Genomic DNA, 27,734 nt, shown 5'->3' with positions numbered 1-27,734 from the left:
ATACCCATGCAAGTACCATGCACATACCCATATATACACATAGCCATGTATACATCTTTTTACACATGCACGCACAGATGCCCACATCTGTATATACACAAGTACACACACATACCCATGCTCATATGCACCCATGCACACACAAATCCACGTAATACCCATGTACACAAATCTACCTCATAGAATAGTCACTGCTCACCCTTAGAGATGGATGGACACTGCTTGGGTGTGAGATTCATAGTTGATTCCATGAGCCCTTCCTTTCTGGCACTAGGGGTCAGCCTGGCATTCGCCTTGCGCCCATACCAGCTTTCCTACCGCCAGATCAAGTACTTCTCTTTTCCTGGTGAGCTGCTCATGAGGATGCTGCAGATGTTGGTGCTCCCACTCATCGTCTCCAGCCTTGTCACAGGTGAGACCCCCAAACACTGTGAATCTCCAGGACCCATTCCAAGTCCACACTTGAGAAAAGAGCCAGGGCTTCCCCACCTATGGGGGCCCTTTCCCAATTCAACAACTCAAGCTGTGCCCAGGTCTTGCTTCAGTCTTGCTGTCACAGGATCTATGTAGTCCAATAACTTCCTTGTACTTGATCTTAAAGGTAAAATCCTATCCTGCCAGAGCTCTGGGGTATCCAGAGGGGAAAGAAAGGCTGTGGAGGGAGGCAGCTGGTATATGGTGGGGTAGATGATAGATGGAATGTGGGTGAACATGTAGGAGGTGATTGGATGGAGGTGCCAGGATGGAGGGTGGAGGAAGCGAAGGAGCTGTGGATGGGTTATGTAGCACCTTTGCTTCTAGATAGTAAATGTTTTCACTTCAGGGCCATCGGATCTTCATTGCAATGGTGCAGTTCTGATGCTGGAGTAGAAGAGCATGTATAGACAATACATCAGCAAGTGGGCATGGCTGTTGCCCTGGTTTCATTTATGTTGTTACAATAAAATACTTGACAAAAAAAGCAACTTAGGGGAGAAAGGGTTTATTTTGGCTCACAGTTCCAGGTTAGAGTCCCCCATTCAGGGAAGTCAACATAGGAACTTGAAGCAGTTCATCAAAACCCACCCACAACCAAAAGCAGAGAGAAAATAAATGGACAAATGCTTTTTTGTATCAAGTTCCATCTCTACACGTATACAGTCCAGAATCCCTTGCTTAGGGAATGGTGCTAAACACAATTAATGGCCTTCTTCCTTCAATCGATGTAATCTGGACAACACTCCTAGTCATGCCAAAGGTCCACCTGCTCTAGAAAATTCCCCATTGAGTCTCTCTTCCTGGTGGTACTAGATAGTTTTGAGTTAAAAATTGAAACTACTCATCAGAGTTGTGTTTCAATAAAACTTTACCAAAGCAAATAATGCACCAGATTTAGGCCATAGGTGATGTTTAGCAAGCCTTGGGTTTAGGGACAGAAATAATGATCAAGGTTGGTGTTTTAGGTTGGGCTTCTTAGAAACCAAGCCTGACATGTGGATCTGATCACAACAAACTCACCGAGGGAGAAACCCACCAGGAAGTGAGGGAAGAAGGACAGGATGGGGAAGGAAGCTAAGCAAAGGCATGTGTTCAGAAGAAGGCTGGGGTCTCAGTGTGCCCCCATTGGCGAGGGGCTCTGAAGTGTGAGCAACATCATGGAGGTGTCCCTCACCACCACCTAGGTCTTCATCTGAATCCCTGCACCAGCTAATCATTGACTGCTGCTTGACTCTGGGGCCTTTCTGGAGGAGGGCCTATTTCAAACTCATAGCAGCTGGATGGTTGTATTGGCCTGGTAGGGGACATATAAGGTACAGCATGAACAGTATCCAGGCAAAATGTAGAAAGGGGTGGGTTCGAGGGAGGTGGGAGTTTTGGTGGACCATGGAATGAAGACTTCAATGATTGTGATATTTATGGTGCAGTATAGCGGAAGGGTTGAAAGGTTGACTTGGAGTAAATGGGAGGTAATGTGATTGGTGTAGTTATTTGGAGTAATTAAATGGAGTGGTATGTATTCATGTGTGTGTGCTTCCCCACAACATATTTATGATAATGAGCAAACTGGTTTTGAGTCAGGTCCAGAGTGCTGGCCCAGTTACTCATTTCTTGAGCAATATTTTCATTTAAAAATGTGTTTTTCGCTTGAGAATCAAAAACTGAATCATCCCTTGGTTGAACCACCAGGGGATTTGTCTCAAGATCCCTATAGATACCAATACCTGAAGGATGTTGAAGCCCTTTCTGTAAAATAATGTAGTGTTTGCAGATGACCTATGCCTCTCCTCTTGTGTACTTCAGATTATCTCTAAATGGTGGGGGTATACTCTGTACACTGTATAGCTTTATTTTCAAAGCAAAAGAAAACTTTTATTTACTTTTATACACTTATTTTGTTATTATTATTTAATCATGTGTCTATGTGGGTATGTGCACACAAATGCATGTGCCCAGGGAGGCCAGAAGGGGGCATCAGATACCCTGGAGCTGGAGTTACAAGTGGTTGTGAGCCACAGAATATTTGTGTTGTTACTGGAATTTGGTTTCCCTGTAAGAGCAGTATGTGTTCTTAACTACTGAGTAATCTTACCAGCTCCCTTTATTCACTTTAAAAAGTATAATAAAATAATATATTCCCTGATAATATATTTATTCATGATAGCATAAAAGTGGTTGTGTAGATTACTCTCAGCATTAGAAGCTGAACCATTTCTTTTTTCTTTTGTGGACTTTTTCAGTTAAGGGATGTGCAATGATTTTGAGCTGATGGTATGGAATGGGTGGAACACAAGGAGGGAAAAGGGAGTGGGTGCTGTTGCAGACTGCATTATCTCTCTTCTAGGTATGGCATCCCTGGACAACAAGGCAACAGGGCAGATGGGAATGCGGGCAGCTGTGTACTACATGGTGACCACAGTCATTGCGGTTTTCATCGGGATCCTAATGGTCACCATCATCCATCCTGGGAAAGGCTCCAAGGAGGGGCTGCACCGTGAGGGCCGCATTGAGACTGTCCCAACAGCTGATGCTTTCATGGATCTGGTCAGGTGACATTCTCATTTTGTTGGGACTTCCGGATATGCATGCTGTGGTTCTCTTTCTGTGAGCGACTACAGGGAAAGGTGGATCTAGTTTGGAAAAAGAAGCAACTATTGGTTGCCATTTCTGCTCTGGATCCCTGCATCTCCTTAAGAAAGCTAAGTCTAGGTATGATCTTTGAACTCTGAGGCTGGAGAGGACAGCGTTGTAGTATCTCAGGACCAAGTAAGAGGAGCTGCTGCTGTTGGATAGGTGTTCCTAACCTAGCAAATGATTCTCTTAGTCCAATAAGACGTTGCCTGTTAGAAGTAATGTCAAAGCTAGCCATACTATTCCCATGGCACCGGAAGAGTTTAGGAACTCCTATGGTGTTTTCTGCTGCTATTATACACTAGATGAGGTGCACTTTAGTGGTAAAGGTATTTGCCGCCAAGCCTGACCTCCTGAGTCCTCTGGAGCCACCTGGTGGAAGGAGAGAACAGAATCCTGTAAGTTGCCCTCCAAACTTCATATACATGCTGTGGCATATGTGTACACACACACACACACACACACACACACACACACACACACACACCTGAATAAATAAAAGTTAGGGCCAGTGAAATGATTTAGTGGGTAAAGGTACTTGTCACCAGGCCTGACAACCTGACAGGATCCATGTGGTGGAATGAGGAAACCAACTCCTACGAGTTGTCTACCTTTTACCTGTATACCATGGCACTGCACCTCCCAATAAATGTATTAAAAATTAAATAAAAGTATACTTGAAATTGAGTTCATTGTAAAATGAAATCAAAACCAAAGAACCAAAAGACTAACATTTATTTAACTCATGTTCAAGGGTCTAGGATGTCCAATAACTTGGCACCAGCATCTGGTGAGGACCTTCTAGCTGCATCCTAACATGGCAGAAAGCACATGACGATTATCCAGAGCAAACATATCAAAAACAAGGCCACTTCCTATTACTCTGTGAACTTCTTTAGTCCAAGGCTCCACCATCACCTTTAAGGCAATCAGATTCCAACATGACGTTGGGAGGGGCCTAACTATCCTCAATCCATGGTAAGTTACATCTGCACCTCTGAGCAGCTCTAAGGGTCTTGGGGATCTCCTCTGAACTTCTGTCACTTCATGTGGAAGCTAGAGAAATTAACAGTGTTTACTTCTAGGGTCATTGCCGGGTTTATGTCAGATGATGTAGGGCAGGTACTCTGCTCAACTCTCGGCCCACACCATGCATTTCTGTATTGCCTGCTGCTGCTGTTGTCATGGCTATCAGTGCAGGGATGACCTTTGGCTCACTACCAAAGTCTAACCACTTTCCCTTCTGTCATGTTTTTGTGCAGAAATATGTTTCCACCTAACCTTGTGGAGGCCTGCTTCAAACAGGTTAGGAGGAAGCAAGTGGTTTAATCAAGGAGGAATGGAAGGTGGAGGGAGCTTGCTTTCCAAGAAGGGTGGGAAGAAGGGCCTGAGTGGGGGGACCTTGGGGAGGATTCTGGGAGAAAATGTGTACTGCCCATGGCTATGATGGTGATGCAAAGGGTTGCCAGATTATGGGATTCATGGAGGCTAGGACGCTGGGGTCAGGGTACTGAGACTTCTGATCACAGATGTGCTAAAATCTGTCTGAGCATCAGCTTGGAGCTGATTGTAGAAAAGCAGCCACAGGCAACATGTAAAGAGGACTTACATTTTCCTGTAAAACTGTATTTACAGAAGCAAGTAGTGGACTGGATTTGGCCAGCAGGGGGAGTATAGCAACCTCTTCATTGAAGGCTAGTCATAAAGATACAGACTATCTATCCATTTTTCCATGCTTGGTTTTTAACATCCTCAATATTTGGTTAACCCATTTCTTTTCCTTGGTGAAGAGGATGAAACTCAGGAATTATTTATATTATGCAAATGTCATTTACTACTTTCTTTTATTATGATTATTATCATATTATTATTATTTCTCTCTCTCTCTCTCTCTCTCTCTCTCTCTCTCTCTCTCTCTCTGTGTGTGTGTGTATGCATGTCAGGTGTGTGTATGGAGCTCACATGACCACTTTCAGGGGTTGGCTCTCTCCTCACACCGTGGGTTCTGCAGATCTAACTCAGATCATCAGGCCTGTGCCCAGGGAACACCTTGACCTGCTCTGAGCTGTCTTGCTGGCACAGTTACTCATTTCTTTAGTCACATGTTTTATTAAGAAATTTAAAATTGAGACACATTGTACTATCCCTTGGCATTAACAAAGATTGTATACAAAATCTTCGCTGCTCAAGTCTCTTCTATCAATAGGTAGAATTTGCAGATGACTCTAGATCCCCTCTAGGTGATGCAGGACAGCGAACACATGTAAATGATCTGCAGACAGCAGTTCCGCATTAGAACCATTTAGAGCATTGGTTCCCAACCTTCCTAGTGCAGTGGCTCTCTGTAATGCAGTTCCTCAAGTTGTGGTGACCCCCAACCATAACATTATTTTTGTTGGTACTTCATAACTGCAATTTTGCTACTGAGTGGTATATCAGTTCCTGAGACAATACAAAATACATGTTTTCCCACGGCCATGGCCCACAGTTTGAGAACCACTGGTTTAGAGACTAATGACATACCAATGTCTGTATGTGTTCACTACACAAATGGTTTTCTCCAGCATTTTCAATCTATGGTTGCTTGTGTCTATGGACATGGAATTCATACATGTTGAGGAGTTGTGTGTAGAACTTTTTCTGGGGAGATTAAAAAACACAGGTCTGTCACCCCATGATAGACCAAAGTCATGATTGCACCAATCTGTTGAACAAATGAGTTCTTGGCAGGCTTTTTAATTGGAGTGTAGGTGAGGGGTTACTTACAGGAGCAGGTATGACTCAAAAGCAGTTAGTTGCATCACCAGAAAAGTCCATGCTATCATAGGTTGCAACTATTGAAAGCTGTATTCCTGGAGGAGATATCTTTGCAATTTGCAAGCAGCCCACCAGGTCCGGGAATCCTCTCTTGGCAGTTTGGCAGGTCAGAGTCTCCTCTACTAGCCACTATCTAATGATTTTATAAAGATAGGGAAGGGGCTTCACGAATCTTGTAAGCTTCAGATTTCTCAAACGGGAAGTTTGTTTAATTCCTGAATTTCATATATCTTTCAGCTCCTTACTGGAGTGAATCTTTCAATTTAGAGAAAGCTGCTGTACAACAGGGTGATATGCTGTATGTCTTTATGGGGCACTGAAATATGTAATACATATATATCGTTTAAATATGATATATAAAATATATATGAAACATGCGTGTATTTATTTATGATTCATTACACATGGAACATGCATATATTTCATATATAAGTATGAAATACATAAATATATATGAAATATGTATATATGGTGAAATGGTCAAATAATTCCAATTAAACAAGCAGACACGCATGTGCACATGCGCGCGCGCGCGCACACACACACACACACACACGCACACACACACACACAAAAATCAATCTTAAAAAAGTTTCCAATTTTGCTGCATTTGGTTATTGGATTGTTGTTTTACTGCCTTTTATTTACTTTGTGTGTGTGGTTATGTATAGATGGGTACATGCCATGGAGCACATGTGTGGAGCAGAGGACAAGTTGCAGAGTCAGCTCTCCACTTCTACCATGTGGGGCCTGGGATCAGACTTAGTTTATCGGCCTTGGCTGAAAGCCCCTTCACTCGCTGAGCCATCTCGTCTGCCACAGATTTGGACTTTTGGGGTAGCTCATGTTGTATTTCTTTGAGTTATTGAATTCACTTCCTTGGTTACATATCCAACCATGGGCTTCCTGGGCTTTAAGAGTAATTCTAGTGTGTGTGTGTGTGTGTGTGTGTGTGTGTGTGTGTGTGTGTGTGTGTGTGTGTGTGTGCATGCTCATGCAAATGCCAAGTATGGAACACATGGCCTCACACGCCTAGCTTCTGGTTTTTATTTTTGTTTTTTTTTTAGGGATATTTACAAGGGAGTTAACCACCATACTGAATCTGATCTCAATTTCTCCGCATTTCAGTTTAAGATTCAGTACAGCACCCGAGTGGTAACCAGAACGATTGTAAGGACAGAGAATGGGTCAGAGCTGGGGGCCTCCATGTCTCCCTCATCCTCAGTGGAGAATGAAACCAGCATCCTGAAAAATGTCACGTGGGCTTTGGGCACCCTGCAGGAGGTGATAAGCTTTGAGGAGACTGTGCCTGTGCCTGGTTCAGCCAGTGGCATCAATGCCTTGGGCCTTGTGGTCTTCTCTGTGGCCTTTGGGCTGGTCATTGGTGGCATGAAACACAAAGGCCGTGTCCTGAGGGACTTCTTTTGACAGCCTCAATGAGGCTATTATGAGGCTGGTGGGCATCATCATCTGGTGAGTAGTGGGTGGGTGCCTGTGCCAGGGTGGGCAGTGGTGTTGGTTTCTAGGGGTGACAATGACTGGGCTGATGGGACTATTGGAGACATTTTGCCAGTCATTCATCTCTGTGTTAGTTAATTTAATCATTAACTCATCGGTTCATTCACTCGGTGATTCATTCATTCATTCATTCATTCATTCATCTATGTTCATTCTCCCACACATTGGGTCACCTACTTTCTCCCCATTTTTATGTAATAAAAATGTATTCTTAGATAATTTCATACATGTATAGAAAGTATTTTGATATACCCATATTCCCATTCTCCCTCAACTTCTCTCAGACTCTCATGTTCCCTTCTAACTTTATATCCTCATAGGCATGTGTTTGTAGATAGCTTCCATTGATTACCATTAGAACTGTCTGTATGAACATGGATGAGGGAACAGCCACTGATTTGGGCAACCTTCAAGATGCCACATCTATGAAGAATTTTGACTCTCCATTCCCCTGCAGCCACTAACTGTCCAAAGAGTTTCTCAGCTAGGAGTGGGGCTTGTGAGTCTCTCCTCCCTTCATGTTGGAATATTGACTGGCTTGATCCTGTGTCAATTTGTGCAGACAACTCCAGTTGCTATGAGCTCATTGCACCATATTTGAAACAGGTCTTCCTGTGTAGCCCAGGATTGTCTGGACCCTGCCAGCCTTTTGTATCAGCCTCCTGATTAGTGGGATTACAGGCATGCACCACCACATTTCTGCATTTGTTAATTCACTCATCAACTCACTAATTTACTTCCTCATCCTTTTCTGCAATGATTCGATACAGTGACTTACTCATTCATTCATTTCCTCATCTATTTCTTTTATTCATTCATTCATTCTCATTTTTTCTAGCTTTAGCCCACTTACTTATCTTCTTTTAATCTTTTTCTATTTATCAGTTAACTCATTTCTTCATGTATGTATTCATTGATAAATCTGTTCATTAGTTAAATTACTTCACATTATTACTGTATTACATCTATCTGTCTGCCTGTCTGTCTATCTATCTATCTATCTATCTATCTATCTATCTATCTATCATCTATCTATCTATCATGTCTGAGAATATGTGTATGGATATGCATAACAAAGCATGCATGTGGAGATAGAGGATAAAGTTGTGAGAGTTAGTTCTCTTTTGCTACCATGTGGATTTCAGGATCCAACTCAGGCCATCAGGCTTGGCAGAATGTGTCTTTACCAGGGGAGCCATCTTTCTGGCCCCCATAATTATTTTTAAGCACTAGGGTTGAACCAAGGCCTTATGTGTACTAGATAATTGTTGCGAGGGACTGTGGATCGAAAAACAGAGACAAAAGACAGCGGGGTCGTTCATGCCAGGGGATGCTGAATGCCGTTTATTGAAGAAGGGAGGGAACCTTAAATACAGGCTTACAGCACAATGGAGGAACCCCGGAGGGCAGAAGTTCGCTACTGAATGTTCTACATTCTTGCATCTAAGCTATTTACACCAAAAGCAGGAAACACAAACAAAGAACTTCCCTTAAGCATTCAGAAGGGTGGAGACGGCAGGGAATCAGCATAGGGAGGACATCAAGGTCAAGGTCAGGCAAGCAGGGCGGCAGTTACCCAACTTGGGAGTTCCAGGGCACTACAGATAATCAATCACTCTACCACTGAGCTGCACCTTCAGTTTCCTAAATAATCTTTTTTTCCGGGGTGCTAGGATGGAACCTAGGGCCTTGAATAAGGTAGGCAATTACTGTGACACTGAGCTGTAGTATTAACCCCAATAGTTAAGACATTGACTGCATTTGTTTATTTACTCACACAAACCAGTACACTTGGATTCACCTCCAAACCTGTTGATTTATGTATGCATTTGCCCTTCTCTCATTTCCTCCCTCAGATATTACATTTATCTCTTCACTTTCATACTTCCTCATTCCCTCTTTTATTTTCCTTTCTACATTTTGGTATGGTGTGATGTGCATGTGAATGTATGTTATTTTTGCACGAGTGGGGGCAACCATTATAAAAGAAAACATTTAATTAGGGCTGATTTTCCATAGCTCTTATTCATTAAGGAAGGATCTCTCAGTCAAACCTGGAGCTCAAGGAAATGGCTCATCTTGCTAGACAAATTGCTCTGAGGGATCCCTTGACTTCACTGTCTGGGGATGGAAATACAGGCTTGCTGCAATGCCTACCAACCATTACATAGGTTTTGGAGGGTCCAAACTCTGGTCCTCATGCTTACATGATAAATGTTTTAACCACTTAGCCATCTTCCCAGACCTGTGTCCCCTTTTCCCATTATTATTTTTTTCAAAATTCTTTCACTCTTTCAGTAGCTCTTTCATCCAGCAGACAGTTTCCCAGGCTCGAGACACAGTGATACACTGAAGTCATACTTTATCTTGAAGAAGTTTGTAAAATCCAGGGGAAGACAGATGTTGACAACTATGTGTAACACAAAGCCACAGGTGCTGTAGTAAAGTTCCAGCAGTGGTGGATGGACCCATATGCAGTGGATGCTGCCTGGGAAGATGAGGAGTGAGCCATGCAGCTGGGCTTGAAAGGAGAGGAAGAACCTAACTGGATGTGAAGAGGAGAAAGGTATATCACCAACAAGGGAGAGAACAAGCAGAGCCTGAGAAATGCTGAGTGACTGGACAAGGAGGACTCTAGGTTCATGTTGGTTGCTGTGATAAAATCCTGACATAAAGAGCAAAGGGTTATTTATAGCCTCACATTTCTAGGTTACAGTCCACTATTGTAGAGAAGACAAGACAGGGACTTAAACCATCACATCACAGTGAAGAGTAGAATCAACACATGAATCCTTGCTTGCTTGCTTGCTTGCTTACTTAGTTTCAGCCAGCTTCCTCTATTCTTACACGGTCTAGGGCCAAGCCCATTAAATGTGCTGCCCACAGTAGGCTGTCTCTACAACAATTTTGAGACAGTCTCCCAAGCACATGCCCACAGGCCAACCTGATCTAGATAATTCTTCATTGAAACTGTTTTCTCAGGTGATTTTAGGTTGTGTCAAGTTGATACTTCAAACTAACTAGCACAGAGAGCAATTTATGGAAATTTAGAAGGCTAGAGATAGGGAATGTCTTAGTGTCTTGGTCAGGGTTTCTATTGCTATGAAGAGACACCATGACCATGGCAACTCTTATAAAGGAAAACATTTAATAGGGCTGGTTTACAGTTCAGTGATTTAGTTCATTAATGTCATGGTAGGAAGTGTGGTGGCATGCAAGCAGGCATGGTACTGGAGAAGGAGCTAAGAGTTCTACATCTGGATGTGCAGGCAGCAGGAAGAGAGAAACACATTGGACCTGGCTTGAGCATCTGAAACATCAAAGCCTGCCCCCAATGACACACTTCCTCCAACAAGACTACACCTAGTCCAATGAGGCCACACCTCCTAATAGTGTCACTCCCTATGAGCCTAGGGGTACCATTTTTATTCAAACTGCCACACTTAGTAATGCCTAAGGAAAGAATTCTGAAGGGAATACTCTTTTGGAGTTGAGCTGGAAGGGGCCTGAATGAGGGAATGAGATAAATACCCCAGAAGGCTGAATGCTGTGGTGTTGTAGGAACTTTTCTGTCTATCAGATGAGCAGTGGGTGACCAGTGCGAGGTGGGTACATTTATAGAATCCAATTGTATTAGTTAGCTTTCTGTTGCTATGACAAAATGACCAGAAAACCAGTTTAAAGGAGGAAAGGTTTATTTTTACCTCACACAGGTTTGCGGGAAACAGTGCATGGTTGGCTGGCTCCATTGCTTTTGGGCAATGGTGGTGAATGGACATAGCCAATGCAGCTGCTAACTTCACTGCATCTAGGAAAAAGAGAGGAAGAGAGGGAAAGCCTGGGAAGAAGTCATATCCCTCAAGGGTAACTCCGTAGTGACCTACTACTGTCTTTAACTAGGCCATTCTTATAGTTTACTGGCAATAGCTCATTCAGCTATGACTCCATCAATGGATAACCCACAGCAGAGGATGGAACTCTCATGAACAGTTAGCTGCCACATGCCCCAGCTCAGAACACTGGCCTTCAACATATGAGCCTTTGGGGGCAAACCCTAACACTGGTGCTATTTAAAAAATATTTTTTTATATATGTTTGTGGATGTGTAAATGGGTGTGCAGGTGTTTCTGTGGGCACCCAGGGGACCAGAAAGCAATGCCAGATCCTTTGGAGCTGGAGTTAGAGGTGTTTTTGAGCTGTTCAATGTGGATGATGTGTCCAAAATTAGATTTTCATCATTGAACAGCAAGTAGTCCTAACTACAGGGCCATTGCCCCTGTGTCCCAGTGCTGGCTTTGATGCTCTGGAAAGGTTGGGTTTGGGTTTGGGTTTGGGTTTCATGGTAGGAACTGTCTGCCTCCAGGACACTATATGGGCAAAGTTTGGGGAATTCCAACTCTAGACCTGTGAGGAAGATCGCCCTAATACATATGTGCCTTGCCCAGGTATGCACCTGTGGGCATCCTGTTCCTGATTGCTGGGAAGATTCTGGAAATGGAAGACATGGCTGTCCTTGGAGGTCAGCTGGGCATGTATACTCTGACTGTCATCGTTGGCTTGTTCCTCCATGCTGGTGGTGTTTTGCCCCTCATCTACTTTCTCGTCACCCATCGGAACCCCTTCCCATTCATTGGGGGCATGCTACAGGCCCTCATCACAGCCATGGGTACCTCTTCCAGGTATGGCCTTTCCTTGAACTCTCTCTGAGTCCATTCTTCATCTTTCATAGGTTCCTTTATGTACCCTTCTCTCCACCTCCCCAAACACCTCTTCTGGTTGTGCAATAATACTGGAGGACTCTTGAAGCTCTCTACAGGTGGCCTATACTTGGGGATCTAGTCTTTGTTTTGCAGTGACTATCATAACCTCCTTGTTTCTTTTGTTTCTCTAGTTTATAAGGAGGAGAGACGGATGCCAGTTCTGAGTTTAAGATGGTACTAGGGAGTAACACAAGCTCAGAGTATCTTGGCTTCTTAGGCATTCCTCTCCTGTTTGTGCTTTTATGGGGTTACTAAAGTGATCCTTATATCTCATCATCCAAATTCAAAACAGCTTGACAAAAATATCCCAAGATCTAAACAGATAGAAGAAAATATTTTTATTGTCCTCATTGAAGAATGTACCTTTTGATCTTTGATCTCTTCCTAAATAGGACTGATACTATTGCATCCAGAATTAAATCAATCTGATCATTGTGGAACTAGTCAGCCCCCACTCCCACCTGCAGTGCTTTTTCTGATGCTTGGGAAAGGTTGAAGTAGAGTTGAGTGCTTTGCAGTAGTCAACGTCTAGTTCCAGGGCCAAAGACTTGAGTCCAAACTTTAAGTTTCTTGGCATAAAGCTGACCACAAAGGGGTCCGTTCTTGCAGACAAACTGACCCCAAATGAGATGCCTACTCTTTCTACTAAAGTTGTCAGTCAAATGAAAGTACACTCTGTGAAGTGGTTGGGGAGAAACCTAAGGGTCCTGTAGATGGGGTTGATCCTTGTGCAGACAAACACTCTGTCTTTTACTGTTCTGCTTCCATTTCCATTGCTGTGATAAAATACCCTCATAAAGGGCAATTTAGAGAGTGGGGAAGGGGTTTATTTGGATTCCAATTCCAGGTTATAGCCCACTACTGTGTGGAAATCAAAACAGGAACTTGAGACTGGTAGTCACATCACACTCAGACACAGAGAATAAATGCATGCTTGCTGGTTGCTTGTTTATGTTCAGCTTGGTTTCTTCACTGTTAAATATTACATGACCTTCTGCCTAGGGAATAGCACCACCCATAGTGGGCTGGGTCTTCTCATATGAATTAGTTAAGACAATCTTCCAAAGGTAATTCCCATAGGATGACCAAACATAGTAACCTGTGGAGACTCTCTTGTTAGGTAATTTCTGGTTCAGTTGTTGACAATTGAAGTTAGCTATCACTTTTGGACTTTGGTGTGGGAGGTCAACCAACTGGACTGGACTATGTCATAAATTCTTGGGGTGAATGGGTCAAGAGACATTGCTCTGGGAATGTCTACCACTGAGTTCTCTCTGCATCAGGAGTCCCACTTCCCCATGCACAACTGTCATTGCCATTTTCTATTCCTTGCTCAAATTCCAGCTGGTTCTGTATGTGCCAGAGGGAAACCCTCCTTTGGCCCATTGCTGCTACTGTCCCTTCCCCATCCTTCAACTCCCTATGCTCAGCCTACAGAGCTCTCTTCCCCCAGCTCTGCAACCCTGCCTATCACTTTCCGATGCCTGGAGGAGGGCCTGGGTGTGGACCGCCGCATCACCAGGTTCGTGCTGCCTGTGGGGGCCACTGTCAACATGGATGGCACTGCACTCTACGAGGCCTTGGCAGCCATCTTTATTGCTCAAGTCAACAACTATGAGCTCAACCTGGGCCAGATCACCACAATCAGGTGAGACGATGATGTTATCAACTGGATAGGGCAGGCTGGGTGTACAAGGTCTACTGACAAATTTCCTATTTATAGTTGCATCTCATTCCTACCTAAGATATAATATTATATATATATATATGCAAATATCTAGAAATCTGAAAAACAAAAAAGCAACCTGTGAAACATTTCTGGTTTCCAGTATTTTGCATGAAGGGTGTAGGATACTCCACAGCATTGTCTCCATGGGTGATTTTCCTCACCCATGTTGCTTATTGTCTGCCTATCATATAAGAATAAAAATGTAAACTCTGTGAAGGAAAGTGTCTTCTTCGCTGGAAATTTCTACCATTGACACATCCTGACTTAAGATGGTTTGACTTATGATCTTTCTTTCCCTCCTCCTCCTCCTCCTCCTCCTCCTCCTCCTCCTCCTCCTCCTCCTTCTTCTCTCTCTCTCTCTCTCTCTCTCTCTCTCTCTCTCTCTCTCTCTCTCTCTCTCACCTGGCTGGTTGGGACTGTAGACATGTGCCACTATACCTGGTAATGGAATGATATTTTGGCTTATAAGGTTGTAAGTGTGATACATGGTCAGTAGAAATGAAACTACACTTCACATTTTTTCTATTTTGTATGTGCCTGTCTGACTCTGTGTTCACCTCATGTGTGAAGGTGTTTTCTAAGGTGAGAAGAGGGCTTCAAGTTCCCTGGAACTGGATTTAAAGGCAACTGCCTAATACGGGTTCTAGGAATAGAGCTTCGGTCCTCTGCAAGAGCTGTAAGTGCTCCTAGCTGCTGAACCTCTCTTCAGCCACTTGGTTTAAAAGAGTTTAAAAATTACATTGTGTGTGTGTGTGTGTGTGCGTGTGTGTGTGTGTGTGTGTGTGTGTGTGTGTGTGTGTGTGTGTGTGTCACAGTGCACATGTGGAGGCCCGAGGACCACTCACAAGATTCAGTTTTCCTCTTCAACTATGCGGGTCCTGGGGACTGAAATCAGACTGTCAGACTTGGCAGCACAGCATCTCTACCCACTGAACCATCTCTCAGGCACCTACACTTTGTTTTTGATTTGAATCTTTTTCTAGGCTAGTGATGTGGTGGTTTGTTTTAATTGTCCATTTGGCAGAATCTGGAATCACCAGAGGAGAGAATCTCAAGGAGGGCTCCTTGGCCTTTGGGTATGTTTGGTGGAGATTATCTTTATTGTTTTAATTAATGTGTGAAGGTTTAGCCTAAAAGTAGGCAGTACTTATTCCCTTGGTTTGGGTCCCGAGTTGTTTAAAAGTTGAGAGAGACCAGACCCATTGGTATGCACACATTTTCTCTGCTCTTGACTGTGGATGATTTGTGGCTAACTGCTTCAAGTTCCTGCCTTGACTTCTCTATCATGGACTATAACCTGGAATCATGAGCTAAAATAAAACCCTTTCTCCCACAGTTTCTTTGGGGCACTTTTTTAAAATCTCAGTAACATATGAGAAAGAAGCCTAGACAGGCACTGTCCTTGCCTCTTTTCTGTCACAATGAGAAGATAGGCATATGTCTGCCATTCTCCTGATGAGGTGGAAAAGGCTCTAAGTTCATGTGCAAGGTATAAAGCTCATGAATAGAATCTTCTTCCTTGAAGGCCCATTCTTCAATGCCAGTCTGAGAATTTGCTCAACCACCATTCTGATAGAGCTGTCCTCTGTGCTAGTCATCTCCCCTTGTTCTGTGTGTATGGCTATAGAAGCTAGAAAGGGGTTTCCTCAACTACTGAGGAGAGAGCTGGCATCTGGGGGGCACTACTGCCTTTGCTGGGAAACTCAGTGGCCTTTATAATACATATTACATTTTTTAGGGGGCAATTGGAGTTAATGCTGGAGTTTTCACATAGGCCACCTGTGACTTCATAGTTCCTACTTTCAAATTCATATTAATTTGCAGGACTAGAAGTGGAAACAAGGATTTATACATGCTAGCCAGGTGCTCTACCACTGAGATAGATCCTTTGCTTTTTAATTTTTTAAAAAATAGTTTATCTGAGCAAGGAATGGTCTCTAGTGGGCTGGAGAGATGGCTCAGCAGTTAAGAACACTTCCTGCTCTTGCAGAGGACCTGGTTTGGTTCCCACTACTCCCATAACTTATGTTTATCACCCCACTTCCAGGAGACCCAATGCTCTTTTATGGACACCATGGCCACCAGGCACACATGCAGTATACAACATACATGCAGGCTAACATTCATACATATGAAATGAAGAAAACAAACAACTTCAATCAAGAAAGAAATAGGCTCCAAAACCAAGATGGGCTGGAATATTCTGGTGTCCAATGTAGTGAGCTGTATTTGCCTTCTTAAAAAACAACTGTCCTTTGTGAACCAAAGGCTGTGGAGCCCCCAGCTGAATTAGGCCCTCTGGATAAGTGAGACAATTGAATAACTTGAATTGTTTGGGAGGCATCCAGGCTGTGGGACCCGGACCTGTCCTTAGTGCATGAGCTGGCTGTTTGGAACCTTGGTCTTACACAGGGACATTTTGCTCAGCCTGGAAGGAGGGGACTGGACCTGCCTGTACTTAATCCACCAAGTTCAAATGAATCCCCAGGGGAGTCTTGGCCCTGGAGGAGATGGGAATGGAGGGGAGGGCATGGGAGGAAAGTGGGGGTGGGGGTGGGAGGGGGGAGGACAGGGGATCCCATGGCTGATATGTAAAATTAAAACACAAATATAATAAAAAAGGGAAGAAACCCCACAACTCTCCTTTTCCAGCCACAGCTTTCTTGAATGACAGCTGACAAAAGGTGTGTGTATTTGAAGATGTGTTTTATGATGATTTGCTCCTTGTGCACTCTGCAGAATGATCAGCACAGTCAGGATGATTTTTATATTTGTCTCCTATGGTTTCCTTCCTTCCCTCAGACCGCCTTCTGGTACCTGTGTCTCCTCTCATTTTCTCATCTCCTCTTATTTTCCCCTCTCCTCCTCTCTCCTCTCTCCCTCCTTCCCTTCCTTCTCTTTTCCTCTTCCTCCTCTCCCTGTCTGTCCTTCTCTTCTCTTCCTCTCTCCCTTCTCTTTCTCTTTGCTGATGGTGAGAATAGACTTCAGGTCTATTCTCTTTGAAATACAAACTCAGTATCATTACCCACACCCTCCACACCATACATTAGATTTCTGGAAGCCAGTCATCTGGTATCTAGACATCTTGTACCCTTTGACAGACATTCCCCAACTCCTGACCCATCTGCCCAGCATCACAGTTTCTGCTTTTTGCTTCTGTGACTTCAACTTTTTAAATTTAGTTTCACATCCAAAGTGAGCTCATGAAGTATTTTTCTTTCTGTCTTGGCTTGGAAATTTCACTTAAGGTGCCCTTCCCTTCCCGATCTTCCAATCTTCTGTTCTCTCTTTCCTCCTGAATTCCCGACTATTGCCATTTGCAGCATCACAGCCACAGCTGCCAGTGTAGGAGCAGCTGGCATCCCCCAGGCAGGACTGGTCACCATGGTGATTGTGCTCACGTCGGTCGGCCTGCCCACAGAGGACATCACGCTGATCATAGCTGTGGATTGGTTCCTGTGAGTGTGCCTTGGCTTTGACCCTGGCCTCTTCTCATAACTTTTCCTGAAGGATTCTGGAAGGACAGGGTTGTAGGATTTGAGGGGTTTAGGGAGGCATTGGGATGGTCTGTTAGTGATGGCTGTAGACTCCAAGCCCGTAGATTTATCATCTTTGGGACTTATAGTGAGGAGAATTCTGAAAAGGAGGTCTGCATCTATCAGCCCCTCCCCCACTACTTTTCAGACCATTTCATACAGAAATCATACAAAAGTGTTCAAATGTTTTTTTTAACTCAAAAATTTAAAACAGTTTTTTCCTTAGTGAAATGTTAATTCTGAAGAATTTTAGAAGTGAGAAGAAAACACAAGTTACCTGCTGTGTTGAATAGTGAAGAATTTTGGCTTATAAGTTCACCTGTGATGATGGACAAAAGAATTTTGGTGGATTTATGAGCTGAACGCTATCAATGCACATGTTCTCTCTTTCTTCTCTCCTCCCCTCCTTCTGTCTGTTATTTTTCACTAATTAAATTTGTTCTTTGACATGTCATACATGTATGCAGTGCTTTCTGGTTACTTTCCCCACTCTCTCCTAACTCCTTCCCACCCTGTCAACTTTCCTCCCTACAACTCCGCTCCCCACATTCATGTCTTCCCTTTGTGATCCACTGAGCACAGCAGAGACGTTTGTGTGTCTTGCTGTGGGACTGTGCCATGGAGCTTAGTAGGCTTGTGGGAAGACACATACCTGAACACAGTGACTCCTAATCCATTGGCAGGGAGGAGCTCCTCCTACCCTGTTCCTGCCCCTCCTCTCTTGCTCTTTCCCTCTTTCCTTTCTTTCCTTCTTTCTCCATCTGTCCTTTTCTTCTCTTCCATTCTCTCTCCTTTTTCTCCTCCTGTCTCATCCCCTCCCTCCCTCCTTTCCTTCCTTTCTTCCTTCTCTCCCTCCTCCCTTCTTACCCTCCCCTCTCTCTCTTTCTTTCTTTCATTCTCTTTATACTTCCTACATCACTACCTCCTTTCACTATTCCTTCCCTCTCTCTTTTCTCTTAACATGGGATTTACATAAAATGTTGTTTTTCATTCCAATGTGGGAGCTTTGAGCAAGACCAAGTCCCATTTTCACAGGACTAAAGTTCCATTTGAACAATCCCCAGCCTGCCCCACACCTACATAGACTCATGTCAAACAGCCTATATCAAACATTCATATCTAATAGTCTGCATCAGACACTTGTGCCTAACAAGTCTACATCAGATGCTCATGTTCAATACTCTGCATCAGATGCTCATGTTCAATACTCTGCAACAGATGCTCATGTTTAATACGGTGAATCAGATGCTCATGTTCAATACTCTGCAACAGATGCTCATGTTTAATGCTCTGCATCAGATGCTCATGTTTAATGCTCTGCATCAGATGCTCATGTTTAATACTCTGCATCAGATGCTCATGTTCAATACTCTGCATGAGATGCTCATGTTTAATACTCTGCATGAGATGCTCATGTTTAATACTCTGCCTCAGATGCTCATGTTTAATACTCTGCCTCAGATGCTCATGTTTAATAATCTGTATCAGATGCTCATGTTTAATACTCTGCCTCAGATGCTCATGCTAAATGCTCTGCATTAGATACTCAGGTTTAATATTCTGTATCAGATGCTCATATATAACAGTCTGAATTAGATCCAAATGTTTAACAGTCTATATCAGATCTTAATCTCTAACCATCAGTATCAGACTCTCATACCTAATCATTTTTAGGTTAGTCATATTTAGAAACAAGAGTCACAAATTAAAGAATAGATCTGAGGATTTAAGGGATGATATTGTTAGGAAGGAAATCTGAGGATGAGCGGGGCCCATTCAAGGTCATGTGGTTGTGAATTAACCTGGAAGCCCTTCTAGTCTACCCTGGGTTCTTGAAGGAGCCTTTCACCCCCTCCCATTAATCTATCTATCCTCCACCAGTGACCGGCTGCGTACGATGACCAATGTACTGGGAGACTCAATTGGAGCAGCCGTCATTGAGCCTTTGTCCCAACGGGAGCTGGAGCTGCAGGAGGCTGAGCTGACCCTTCCCAGCCTGGGGAAGCCCTACAAGTCACTCATGGCACAAGAAAAGGGGCATCAAGGGGTCGGGGAGGTAATGAGAGTGTCATGTGAGAAGTTTCCAGCTCTGCCCAGGGAGGAGGGAAAGGACTGGGAGGGGAGTCCTGGGGACAATTTGTTGCCTAACGGACTGTGGGCTGAACACGCATGTTCTGTGTGGCTTCTCTGGGGGCTGCTGAGATAAAAGAGAAGGATTGAAACGTCTCCATGGTATATTCATCACTGTTGCATTGGTGTGCTTCAAATACAAGAACAACCTAAGGGAGGGAAGAATTATTTTGACAATGGTTCTAAAGGGTTTTAGTTCTCTACAGTGGGAAGGCATGGTAGAGCAGAGCAGCTCACTTCATGGTGGTCATGAGACATGAGAAATGGGAAGTTACCAGGATGGGACACATCTCTCCAAGACACACTGTACCTGTGAATACTTTCTTCAACTATCCCCTGCCTCCTCCTTTTGACTACTTTCCAATATAGGTATCATACTAGGAACCACCAAGGGACTGATGCATTCATTAGGTCAGGACCCTCATGATGGAATTATCTCTGGAAATGCCCTCACAGACACACAGAGGTGTGCTGTATAAATTTTCTAGGCACTTGTTTCAGTCCAGTCAAGGTGACAAAGACAGTCCGTCATCACAAAGGTCTCTCTCTGTCCATTTCTGAGTATGATGAGAACTTGAAGGATGGTATGAGGAGAAAAGGGAAGTAAACATTTGGAATTAAGGGAAGGGAAATCTTCAAATTCAATAAGAAAGATCAACTCACATTTTTTTCCCTGTTGTTGTTGTTTTTGCGAGACAGGGTTTCTCTGTGTAGCTTTGTGCCTTTCCTGGATCTTGCTCTGTAGACCAGGCTGGCCTCAAACTCACAGAGATCTGCCTGGCTCTGCCTCCCAAGTGCTGGGATTAAAGGCATGAGCCACCACTGCCCAGCTCAACTCACATTCTTTGTGTTCTCCAGGAGTGGTGGAACTGACAAGAATAAAGGAAAATACCTATTATTAATGTCATTCCAGGTAGTTAAAAAGGAGGTTAATTTTGTGGCGTAACTTACAAATGAAAGAATAGGTAATAGGGTCTGGTAAAGGTATGGCGCAGTCCAGAGGTGTTCTCTGGAGAATTCTGCTTGGTCTACCTCCAGCGCCCAGGGTCCTGGAACCAAGAGAAGCCTCTCTTTTGTATCCTGGGTCTTCAGTGTCCTCTCTCAGCCCTGCCTTGTAGGCATGACCATTGCTGAAGCCTCAATGGGGGTTGGAACTTCCAGGCCAAGTTTGGAATGCTACCCACTACATATTATTTCTTGTGATAAAGTGATCTTTGGCTTTTGTGTTGAGGTCCCAAAGACCACCTTCAGATGTAATTATTCTTAAGAAGTCTCACAAAACTCCAGAAAGACAGGCTGGGTGGTGGTGGTGCATGCCTTTAATCCCAGCACTCGGGAGGCAGAGTCAGGTAGATCTCTGTGAGTTCAAGGCCAGCCTGGTCTACAAAGTGAGTTCCAGGAAAGGTGCAAAGCTACACAGAGAAACCCTGCCTCAAAAAACCAAAAAACAAACAAACCAAAAAAACAAACACAAACAAACAAACAAAACACCTCCAGAAAGCCATTCTCCTCTCAGATATGGTTTATTATGTGATAGGCACTGACTGAAATGAACAACTCATTGGGACTGGGCTGTGCTAGACCAGATGTGTGTTTCCAATGAAGTCATGGAAACCAATGGCTTCTTCCCACAGCAGGATGTGGCAAGATGCATGGAGCACTGATGTTTTAGTTCTCTTTTCTGTTGAGACAGAACACCCAGACAAAAGCAACTCAAGGGCAAAGTGTTTATTTGGCTCTTAGCTCTTGGATACAGTCCACCATTGCAGGGAAGTCAAAGTGTTAGGAAGTTGAAGCAGCTGTCTCATCCACAGACAAGAGCAGAGAAAATGAATGCATGTTCAATAGTGCTCAGCTTGCTCCTTGCATTTCATCAAGTTTAAGGTCCAGCCCATAGAACTGTGTGATCCACTTTTGGGTGGATCTTCTTACTCAAATAACTCAATGAAAATGGCTCACATGTCCACAGGAAAACCCTAGCTCAACAATTTCTCTTTGAGATTTACTTCTTGGTGATTCTAAACTATCAAGTCGACAATTAAGGCTTAAAAGCATTAAGAAGCTCACCCAAAACCCAGCCCATCTCACATAGGCATGGAACACCCACTGTCTCACCATTTTTCAGTCTCTGAAATGGACAGTCCAGTGCACTGTGATTCAGGGCACCAAGCACATACCAGAAGGCATTAACTGCATGCTCAGCATACACTCTTGCTATGGCCAGAGCCTCCTGTTCTACTGGACACTTTTATCAGGAAGATTATTCCAAAGATCAGATGTGTTCTAGTTTCATTTCTGTAGCTGTTGTGAAAACATTTTGGCAAAAAGCAACTTAGAGGAAAAAAAAAGCAGCTTAGAGAGGAAAAACATTTATTTGATGTAAAATTCCAGTTCATACTCTATCACTGGGTGAAGTCATGGCAGGGACTTGTAGGCAAGCCTGATTCTTTTCCACATAGCATTTTCTCCAACCAAGGAGTTCAGTTTGCAGCCAAAGGGGCACAGCAGGAACCATGCAAGATTCTGTTTGCTAGCTGGCTGGCAGGCAGACATGTACTCAGCTGGCTTCTTACATAGTTCAGGGTCAACTGTTGTCTAGAGATGGTACTGATCACAGTGGGATGGCCCTCCTACATCAATTAATAAGACATCTGTCTTTGTCAGTGTTCTGTTTCTGGGAAGAGACACCACTTTTATAAAATAAAGCATTTAATTGGGACTTGCTTACTGTCTCAGAGGTTTAGTCCATTTTCATCATAGCAGGGAGCATGGTGGCATGCAGGCAGACATGGGATTGGAGAAGGAGCTGAGAGCTCTAGATCTAGATCTATAGACAATATGGAGAGAGAGAGAGAGAGAGAGAGACAGAGACAGAGACAGAGACAGAGACAGAGAGACAGAGACACTTGGGTCCTTGAAACCCCCAGTGACACACTTCTACCCAGAAGGCCACACTTCTTAATCCTTTCAAATAGTGCCATTCCCTGGTGATCAAGTATTCAAATCAATGAGCTAGCAGGAATTATTCTCATTCAAATTACCACAACTCCCTTCTCCCAAATTCCAGCAGGCTAATCTCATCTGGGCAATCCCTCAATTGAGACTCCCTTAGGTGAGTCTAGGCTGTGTCAAGTTAACAGTTAGAGCCAAATAGAATAGAGGTCATAGCTCAAGAGGTAAGCAAAGACCCAGTCCTTTATTTGGGGTTTACAGGCTTTGAACACTCTTTGTCCCCCGAATTAACTTCTTTACTGTACAGTGAAGTTGGCAATGAAGCAGTTTCCCACAGATCCAGTTTCTGGATCACAGGATCACTAACCATTGATTCCTAAGACTGCATTTATTTCATTAGAAATCAAAGATGGACATTGAATTAAGAATTATTTTCCTGCACCTTGGTAAAAACACAAACAGTGAAATAGCTTTTTTCCTATTGCTATAACAATAATTAGGACTAGATAATATATAAAGTAAGCGAGTTTGTATAAACTACTGGTCCTGGCAGTGGGAGTCTAATGCCAGGCAGTTCCATCTAAATAGATGAGAGTTTTGTGCTGCTTCATAACATGATAGAAGCCAGGTGGGGGGAAAGTGCATGCACAAGGGGCTCAAACGTGAAAACCAACACACAAGGAAGGCATGATTCTATCTGTGAATTTCTACCTTCATCGCTGAAAGAGCTTCCACCAGGGTCCACTCCCCAGTACAGCTTCACCGAGAAGTCAGGGTTCCAACAAGAACATTTTGAGAGACATTATTAAGCCACTCACAGAAAAACATGATTTCAGTTAAAGTCTGTGTTCTTTTTATCAAGAAAGACAAAATTGGCTTTTTTTCTAAGGTAGATGAAACCTAACTTAAACATGTGGTTTTTTTTTTTGTTTTTTTTTGTTTTGTTTTTTCCCCCAAATAGGGGAAAGAAATCCTAGTACAGGTATTCTTTTTAATGCTTTGCAATTACCTAAGTTTAATTTGTAAAAAAAGATTTTTTAAAAAAAAAATTTACGTGTGAGAGTGTTCCCTGTGCATCCTAAGTGTGTGCAGTGCTTGTGGAAGCCAAAATGGTGCCAGATACTCTGGGACTGGAGTTACAGATGGCTGTGAGCTGCCATCTGGGTACCAGGATGTGAACCTGAGTCCTCTGGAAGAGCAGACAATGCTCTTAGCTTTTGAGCCATCTCTCCAGCTACTTAAAAAAAAAAAGATTTATAAAAAGTTCATTCTTCAAGAATTTTGTTTATTTATTCAATATATTTTGAACATAACCACTCTCTACTCCCCTTCCAATCCTTCCCAGAACTACCCCTACAAACCCCTTCTCAACTTCATGTCCTCTTTTCATAGCCCACTCTGTCCAATCAATGCTATCCTTGGGTGCATTGATTTTGGATGTTCCACTGGATCATAGGCAACCTACTAGGTTCCAATTTCCTGAAACACATCGACTTCCCATGTCGGCAGCCTTCAGATGCTAGGCTTTTCAGCTAGGGATGAGATCACGAGCCTCTTTTCCATATATGCTGAAATTCTGACTGGATTGATGTTGTACAGGTACTGTGTAAGCAACCACAGCCAGTATGAATTCATGAGTATATCAGTCCTGTCATGCCCAGAGAACATATAGGGCCATACTGGCATCCTAACAAGAGCTACTTCTCTGGAAATAACTAACTCTTCTTATTCCACCCACACTTTCATAGCCATTCTTCACAACTGCTTGTTCTTGCAGTTTTTCTACCCCCTCTTCCACGGTGTTCTCTGAGCCATGTGGAGAGGGGGCATGATATAGTTGTCTTATTTAGGACTGAGTAATCATCAGTACAGGTGTGTTTTGAGACATCATCATGTTATTCTTTAATAACCTAACATGTTCCTGGAGTAGAAGCACTTGAGAAATGTAGGGAGCAAGGCTCCAAGTCTAATGCAATCTATTGTAGTCACCACTGAGGAATTTACAGCTAGAGATTAGAAATGGCCCTTGCAAAGGCAAGAGGCATTTCTGTTGAATATAATCAACTCCATGCCAAGTGTGGTGGTGCATACCTTTAATTCCAGCACTTGGGAGGTAGAGGCAGGTGGATCTGGGTCCAATGCTAGCCTGGTCTATAGAGCAAGTTCCAAGACAGCCAAGTCTACAAAGAGAAATCCTGCCTCTAAAAACAAAACAGAATGAAACAAAACCAACCAACCAACCATCCAACCAAACAACCATCCAACCAACCAACCAACCAACCAACCATCCAACCAACCAAACAAACAAATAAAACCAACTATCCAACGAAACAAAAGGACTCCACTCTGGACACTTAGAAACTTTCCCAAAGACTCTGGTATTCAGCTCAATTTCAGCCTCCAGACCTACTTCATCCTGCCTTGTGTTAAAGGTCTCCGTCCTCAGAGAGTGCTTTGTGTAAAAGGGAAATGACAAGTCAAGGGGTAAATTAATTTGTTTGTTTGTTTTCAATTTTTGAAGCCTCCCTCCTCCTGCTGTCCTGCCCAAGTTTCTTGAGTAAGTTTCTGTGTTTAATTTCTATTGTTGTGACACTTGGAGTCTATTTTGACTCACAGATTTGAAGGCTTTAATCCATGATCGGTCAAATTCATTGGTTTGGGACAGTGGTGAAGCAGATTTGGGCCCATCCATGTCTTCTGACATACACCCCTAATAACTCAAAGACCTCCCCTTCATTAGTTCTGACCTCATAAAAGTTATGTCACCTCCCAGTGTTCCAAAATAGCGATCAACCCTTTAATACATGGGCCTTTGGGGATATGTTAGATCCAATTACTGTAAAATGAGTTAAAAATGATTTTATTCTCATGGAGAAGGGGCACATAAGGGGTACACAATTTCCTTTGTGGAAGGGATTGGATTAGACTATATTATCTATTCTTTCCCCTCAAAATTGAATACAATAAATTTAATTAATATTTAGGGAGGAAAGCATGCTTCCTATTTATCACTTGTGTCACAGATAAAAGATCAAGGGTTAAATGAAAGTGCATTTTGGTTTATAGCAACAACATAAGCAATTTTTCTATATTTAATTTAAAATTATCTTAATTGTACTTTAATCCTACCTTAATATTACCTTAAACTTATATATTTAAGGATGAATTCAAATATAATATGGTCTTTTTGTGTTTCTTTTTTGGACAAAATAAAATAGAGTAGTATAAAAACAAAATCCATCATATCAAGGCAGGACCAGGCGCCAGCAAGAGGAAAAGAGAAGCAAGAGCAGGCACAGGAGTCAGAGACCCACTCACTCACACACTCAGGAGGCCCATGAAAATACTCAGCTGAAAGTTATAACATAGACTCCGAGGATCTGGTACAGAACCTTGTAGGCCCACTGCTGGCTGCTTCAGTGTCTTTGTGTTCATAGGACCTTGCTGAGATGATTCAGAGAGTCTTGTTCTCCCAGTGTCCTCTGCTCCCTCTGGCTCTTACACCTTTTCTGCCTCCTCTTTTGCTGGGTTTCCTGAGCTCTGAGGAAATGGATTTGATCAACACATCCCAATTAGAGCTGTGTGTTCCAAGGAATCTTTCTCTGCATATTGTCTGTTTGTGGATCTCTGTATCTATTCCCATCTGCTGTAGGAGGAAGCCTCTCTGCTGATGACTGAATGAGCAGAGACTGGTCTATGAATATAGCACATGTCATTTTATTGATACTTTTTTTAGATTAGTAGCATTGGGTTTTACGTTAGGTCCCTGGGCTATCTAGTCTCTGGGTCTTGGTCACCCAAGCAGTGTTAGGAACAGGTTCCATCTTGTGGAGTGGGCCTGAAGTCAAATCAGACAATGGTTGGATACTCCTGAACGTTTTTTGTCACCATTGCCCTAGCATGTCTTTCAAGCAGGACAGATTGTAGAAGAAAGGTTTTTGTGTCTGGGTTGGTATTTATATTTCTATTTTGGTAGCCTGCAGAGTACATTCCCACACCAAAGAAACTAGAACATAGGGGTGAAGGTTTCATGTAGGCACCATCTTGGCTTCTCCATTGAATGAGTTGTATGGGTATTATCCTGAGCAATGGGTTCCCTCTGTCAGTTTGTGAAGAACAACTGATTGTCTCTGTAACAGCCTGGATTGTTTGGGGATATCCATGGGACTCTCTTGGCAAACAACTCAATCGATGGCAACCCAGACCTAGTACTGGAAGCCATGTTAGGTGCCAGGAGATGGTCAGTTGGGACTCTGACTCCCCTGTTATAAGGAGACCTCATTAGGATCACTTTCATATGATATGGGAAGTTTTCATTGCACTAGGTTTGCATATCATCTCTCAAATGCCCCTCAGTTCCAGCTGTTTCTCCCAGAATTCCCTCTTTCATCCTTATCTTCCCTCCCTCTCCCCACCTGATCCTTGCAATACCCCCCGCCCACCAGTCCACCTATAAAATCTATTCCATTCTCCTTTCCTGGTCCCACTGCCTGGGTGTCTCCCAAACAGTTCAACCAAACTAATTGAAACACATGATTATGAACCAAAAGCTCTGGAGCCCCCAACTGGATAAGGCCTTCTGGATAAGTTTGTTGGAATTTTGATGGGCATTACGTTCAATCTGTAAATTTCTTTTGGGAGGATGACCATTTTTACTGTGTTAATTCTACTGATCCATGAGCATGGCAGATCTTTCCATCTTCTGATGTTTTCCTTAATTTCTTTCTTCAAAGACTTGAAGTTGTTATCACACAAGTATTTCATTTGATTTGTTTGAGTTACTCCAAGATAGTTTATACTGTTTGTGGCTATTGTGGATGATATTTCCCTGATTTCTTTCTCAGTCTATTTGTCATTTGTACACAGGAAGGCTACTCATTTTTGTGAATTAATCTTGTATCCAGTTAGTTTGCTGAAAGTGTTCATTGGCTATTGGAGTTCTCTGGTAGAATTTTTATGAATACTATCATCTGCCAATAAGGATATTTTGACTTCTTCCTTTCCGATTTGTATTTACATGCTCTCCTTTGGTTGTCTTTTTGCCCTAGTTAAGACTTCAAGAACTTTAATGAATCAGTATGGAGATCATGTAGAACCTTCTCTTGTTTCTGATTTTAGTGGAATTACTTTGAGTTTCTCTCCATTTGAGTTGATGTTGGCTGTGGACTTCCAGCAAACTGCCTT

The 27,734-nt window shown here is 43.1% G+C and overlaps 1 protein-coding gene across 1 annotated transcript in view; it reads left to right on the top strand.

Annotated features, from left to right (window-relative positions):
* The window catches only part of Slc1a6 (solute carrier family 1 member 6), a 37,924-nt gene that overhangs the window by 9,304 nt on the left and 886 nt on the right, over positions 1 to 27,734 (top strand). Inside the window, 8 exon segments of the mRNA XM_036170642.1 lie at positions 275 to 412; positions 2,822 to 3,026; positions 4,371 to 4,413; positions 7,054 to 7,347; positions 7,349 to 7,398; positions 11,889 to 12,122; positions 13,657 to 13,851; positions 17,256 to 17,390. Coding sequence (XP_036026535.1) covers positions 275 to 412; positions 2,822 to 3,026; positions 4,371 to 4,413; positions 7,054 to 7,347; positions 7,349 to 7,398; positions 11,889 to 12,122; positions 13,657 to 13,851; positions 17,256 to 17,390 — 1,294 coding nt within the window.

Source organism: Onychomys torridus, chromosome 21, assembly GCF_903995425.1.
Source record: "Onychomys torridus chromosome 21, mOncTor1.1, whole genome shotgun sequence".
NCBI classification, from domain to species: domain Eukaryota; kingdom Metazoa; phylum Chordata; class Mammalia; order Rodentia; family Cricetidae; genus Onychomys; species Onychomys torridus.
The sequence above is the reverse complement of the archived record's forward strand: the minus strand, read 5'-3'. Positions and strand labels throughout refer to the sequence as shown.